At 43.3% G+C, this 5000-nt stretch overlaps 1 protein-coding gene across 1 annotated transcript in view; it reads left to right on the forward strand.

Annotated features, from left to right (window-relative positions):
* The window catches only part of LOC143290640 (uncharacterized), a 66166-nt gene that overhangs the window by 57766 nt on the left and 3400 nt on the right, over positions 1–5000 (forward strand). The window contains exons 26-28 of the mRNA XM_076600215.1: positions 654–865; positions 2590–2660; positions 3658–3837. Of these exons, the coding sequence (XP_076456330.1) occupies positions 654–865; positions 2590–2660; positions 3658–3837 (463 nt within the window). The remainder of the gene's footprint in view (positions 1–653; positions 866–2589; positions 2661–3657; positions 3838–5000) is intronic.

Genomic DNA, 5000 nt, shown 5'->3' on the forward strand with positions numbered 1-5000 from the left:
AAAATAAATGGTAGACTGAAAATAAAGTAATGTGATGCAGACTGAAAATAAGAATATACTAATGTGCTACACACTGGCCCAACACTCGGCTTATATCACAGATTGACATAAGTAGTCATTTTCAAATTTGGAGCTTTCAATGATCTTTGAATAAGTTCACTGACCAAGTTATGGATTGATCAATAACTAATGTTGAAATGATTTGTGAGAGCCTATCTTAGAGATGATATGTGTATTGCATTTGTTTGTTGGTATTGAATGATCTTTACTGGAATGCATGATAATGTTGCTGGTATGTGAGTGTGCGCGCATGTGTGTGTGTGTGTGTGTGTGTGTGTGTGTGTGCAGTGTGCATGCCTTTGTGCTTGTGAGGTGTGGCATATGGGTCCCATATTTTACAATAATGATTTAGTTATGTCCCTTGCTGAATACAGAACGACATGTTGGCTCATTTGTATCGAGAAATATTTTTTATTTACTGGTGTTCACACCAGTTGGAAATGCAAAACAGCATGGCATTTAATTGCATTCAGGATAAACAACAACAGCAACAACACATACCTGTTTGTTGATTATAACTGCACTTAATGCTTTCATGATGTGGTCCTTCACTTTTCTTTTCATGAAGTCTGTATATATTTTCTTGTTTCTAGAGTCGGACTGGCGTGAATTTTTCGAGACATCCACAGCCATCCAGCGCAAGAGAGCGGAGCAGGCGAAAAAGGAGAAGGAGGCCGGGGGGAAGGAGGGGAAGGTGGTGTTCACCACCAACCTGCCCCCCATCACCTACATAAACAGTGATCAGCCCACCACCACCGGGGAGGCGGGCCTCAGGTGTCTACACACCATCCGTGTGGCCGAGAAGGTGGGTTTGAAGTGTGAGGGCCTCAGGTGTCTACACACCATCCGTGTGGCCGAGAAGGTGGGTTTGAAGTGTGAGGGCCTCAGGTGTCTACACACCATCCGTGTGGCCGAGAAGTGTGAGGTTTTCAACTTGATGTCTGTCGTGTGGCTGAGAAGGTGGGTTTGAAGTTTGAAGGTTATGACTTGATATCTGCATGTGGCTGTGTTGGTGGGTTTGAAGTGTGAGGTTATCACCTTCATGTCTGTGTGTGGCGGCGAAAGTGAGGTTTTCACCTGGATGTCTGTGTGTGGCGGAGAAGGGGGGTTTGACGTATTAGGTTATCACCTTGATGTCTGTTGTGTAGCTGAAAAAGTGGGTTTGATGTGTGAGGTTTTCACCTTGATGTCTGTGTGGCTGAGAAGTTGGGTTTGATGTGTGAGGTTTTCACCCTGATGTCTGTGTGTGGCAGAGAAAGTGGGTTTGACGTGTGAGGTTTTCACCTTGATGTCTGTGTGTGGCAGAGAAAGTGGGTTTGACATGTGAGGTTTTCACCCTGATGTCTTTGTGTGGCGGAGAATGTGGGTTTGATATGTGAGGTTTTCACCCTGATGTCTTTGTGTGGCAGAGAAAGTGGGTTTGACATGTGAGGTTTTCACCTTGATGTCTGTGTGTGGCAGAGAAAGTGGGTTTGACATGTGAGGTTTTCACCCTGATGTCTTTGTGTGGCGGAGAATGTGGGTTTGATGTGTCAGGTTTTCACCTTGATGTCTGTGTGTGGCAGAGAAAGTGGGTTTGACGTGTCAGGTTTTCACTTTGATGTCTGTGTGTGACAGAGAAAGTGGGTTTGACGTGTGAGGTTTTCACTTTGATGTCTGTGTGTGGCAGAGAAAGTGGGTTTGATGTGTGAGGTTTTCACCCTGATGTCTGTGTGTGGCAGAGAAAGTGGGTTTGAAGTGTGAGGTTTTCACCTTGATGTCTGTGTGTGGCGGAGAAAGTGGGTTTGAAGTGTGAGGTTGTCACCTTGATGTTTGTGTGTGGCTGAGAAAGTGGGTTTGATGTGTGAGGTTTTCACCTTGATGTTTGTGTGTGGCTGAGAAAGTGTGAGGTTTTCACCTTGATGTTTGTGTGTGGTGGGAGAAAGTGTGAGGTTTTCACCTTGATGTGTGTGGTTGACGGAGAAGGGGGGTTTGATGTGTAAGGTTTTCAACTTGATGTCTGAGTGTGGCTGAGAAAGTGTGAGGTTATCACATTGATGTGTGTGTGTGTGGCGGAGAAGGTGGGTTTGACATGTGGGGTTTTAAACCTGATGTCTCTGTGTGGCCAAGAAAGTGTTTTCACCTTGATGTCTGTGTGTGGTGGAGAAAGTGGGTTTGAAGTGTATCGGTCTTACATGTGAAGCAGTTGACTTTAGCCGGCATTATAGTTAGTGTGGTGGTGTTTATTTGTTAGTATGGTTTGTGTTGCTGTTTTTGATTTGAATTTTAGCTTATTTTAATTTTGATTCACTTTCATTATATTTTGTTTATTATATATATATATATATATATATATAAAAAAAAAAAAATTAATATTATATATATATTATTATATGTTATTGTTGTCATTCTCTTGGATTGTGTTTTTTTCACAAAAATTCAGATAGAGAATTAAAAATGTGTGTGTGTGTGTGTGTGTGATTATTTCCTGTCCCGTAAGTTGTGTTGTCATTCAGTATTACCGTGTCATATTGCTGTGTCACTGTGCAGGATAAGAATGACACAGAGAAGCACAAGATTGATTCTGTCCCCGCACGGCTGAGCATACACACTCAGGACGAGTAAGTCTTTGATGTTTGGTGCGTCATCAAATCTCGGCATGCAGCCTCATCCCCCCCCCCCCCTCCCGAACCCCCCACAACCCCCTCCACACACACATGACATGCATGTGAACGTACACACACATGCATATACACTCGAACATACCCACACATGCAAATACCCACATCCACACACACAGTCACACACACACACGCATATGTACACACATACAGATATACAGTCATATCCCACAAATGTGTGCTTGCCAGATACACATACCATATACTCATGCATGCTTCCACATACTTGTGCACACACATGCACATGCATGCATGATTGCACACATGCATGCACACACACACACACACACAACACACACACATACACACTCATCCCATTAACAAACATGTGCATGCCATGATCTCATTTCACCAGCGTTCAGTAGTCAAGGGGTTAATTGATGTTCTTGAGTTTTTAACTCCAGCAACTAGAACCATCTGGATCAAACAAGTTTTGTTTTGTTTTGTTTTGTTTTATAGTTTACTTTTTGTTTCTCCTCAGAAGAGTTACAAAAACCAGGCATTTTTTTCCTTTTTTTTTTCATTTTTAAGAGTTACCATTACCAGATTTTTTTTCATTTGTTCTGTTTACGAGAGTTGCAACTACAACCCATCTATCTATCTATCAGTTGATTTCTCTCTCTGTTGTATGTATATATATATATATACACACACACATATATGTGTATATATATATCTGTAAATCTGTATCCCATTTCTTGATATATATATATATATATATATAAAATTTTTTTTTTACAAGAGTTACTTAAAGATATTTCAAAATTTGTTATGTTCACAAAGAGTGGCAACAATAACCCGGATCTCTCTCTCTTTCTCTCTCTCTGTGTCTGTCTCTCTCTCTCTCTCTCTCTCTCTCTCTCTGTGTCTGTGTGTGTCTCTCTCTCTCTGTGTGTCTGTGTGTGTCTCTCTCACTAACTTTTCCTCCTGGCTACAGGTCAGAAGGGGAGACAAACTACGGGCTGCTGCAGATGACGTGGACGACCAACGTGCCGGCCCTTCCCATCATGCCGGAGACGCGGGGGGAGCCGCTGATCCCCAAGGACATCATGCAGCCCTGGAACCACACCCCCCTGCCTCGCCTCATGCAGCCTGGCCTGTGGACCAAGCAGAACGCGTAGGTTTCCTGTGGCCTGTGTGTGTGTGTGTGTGTGTGTGTGTGTGTGTGTGTTTCTGTGTGTGTGTGAACCACACCCCCCTGCCCCGCCTCATGCAGCCTGGCCTGTGGACCAAGCAGAACGCGTAGGTTTCCTGTGGCCTGTGTGTGTGTGTGTGTGTGTGTGTGTGTGTGTGTGTTTGTTTGTGTTTGTGTGTATGTGTGTGTGTGTATGTGAGCGAGTGTGAATGTGTGTGTGTGTGTGTGTGTGTGTGTGTGTGAGAACTAAGACACCCCTTCCTCACTTTATGCAGCCTGGCCTCTGGACCAAGCAGAATGCGTAGGTTTCCTGTTGTCTTTCTCTGTGTGTGTGTGTGTGTGTGTGTGTGTGTGTGTGTGAATAGAATAGAATAGAATAGAATAGAATATATTTTATTGTCATGAAACCGTAAGGTTTATAAGACACAAGTGCAATGGTAAATGAATGAACGAATGAAAAACACACAATTAATCAATCAGTTAATGCAGTAAATTGCAGCAGCATTCATAAACAAATTTTCCCAATCTTGTCTGTATATATTCATCATCTGTTAGCATCACCTGACTGGGAATATGTGTGTGTGTGTGTGTGTTTATGTGAGTGTGTGTGTGTGTGTGTGTGTGTGTGTGTGTGTGTGTGTGTGTGTGTGAACCACACCCCCCTGCCTCGCCTCATGCAACCTGGCCTGTGGACCAAGCAGAACGCGTAGGTTTCCTGTTGTCTTTGTTTTTGATCTGATTTGATTTGATATGGATATTTATGTATAGCGCCTATCCTTTGTCAGAGACCAAGCTCTGAGCACTTTACAAGCTCGGGGATCATTTGCACAACAGGCTACCTGCTTGGGTAGAGCCGATTGACGGCTGCCATTGGGCGCTCATCATTCGTTTCCTGTGTCTTTCAATCAGATTTCAGGCATGCACACATGCACACTCTGATAGATACATAACATTTTATGTGTATGACTATTTTGTTTATTTACCCGGCCTTGTAGGCAGCCATACTTCGTTTTCGGGGGTGCGGATGCTGGGTATGTTTTTGTTTTTATAACCCACCGAATGCTGACGTGGATGATAGGATATTTAACTTGCATATTTGATATTCTGTGTGTGTATACGCACAAAGGGGGTTCAGGCACTAGCAG

The sequence above is a fragment of the Babylonia areolata genome, chromosome 1 (genome assembly GCF_041734735.1).
Source record: "Babylonia areolata isolate BAREFJ2019XMU chromosome 1, ASM4173473v1, whole genome shotgun sequence".
Taxonomy (NCBI): domain Eukaryota; kingdom Metazoa; phylum Mollusca; class Gastropoda; order Neogastropoda; family Buccinidae; genus Babylonia; species Babylonia areolata.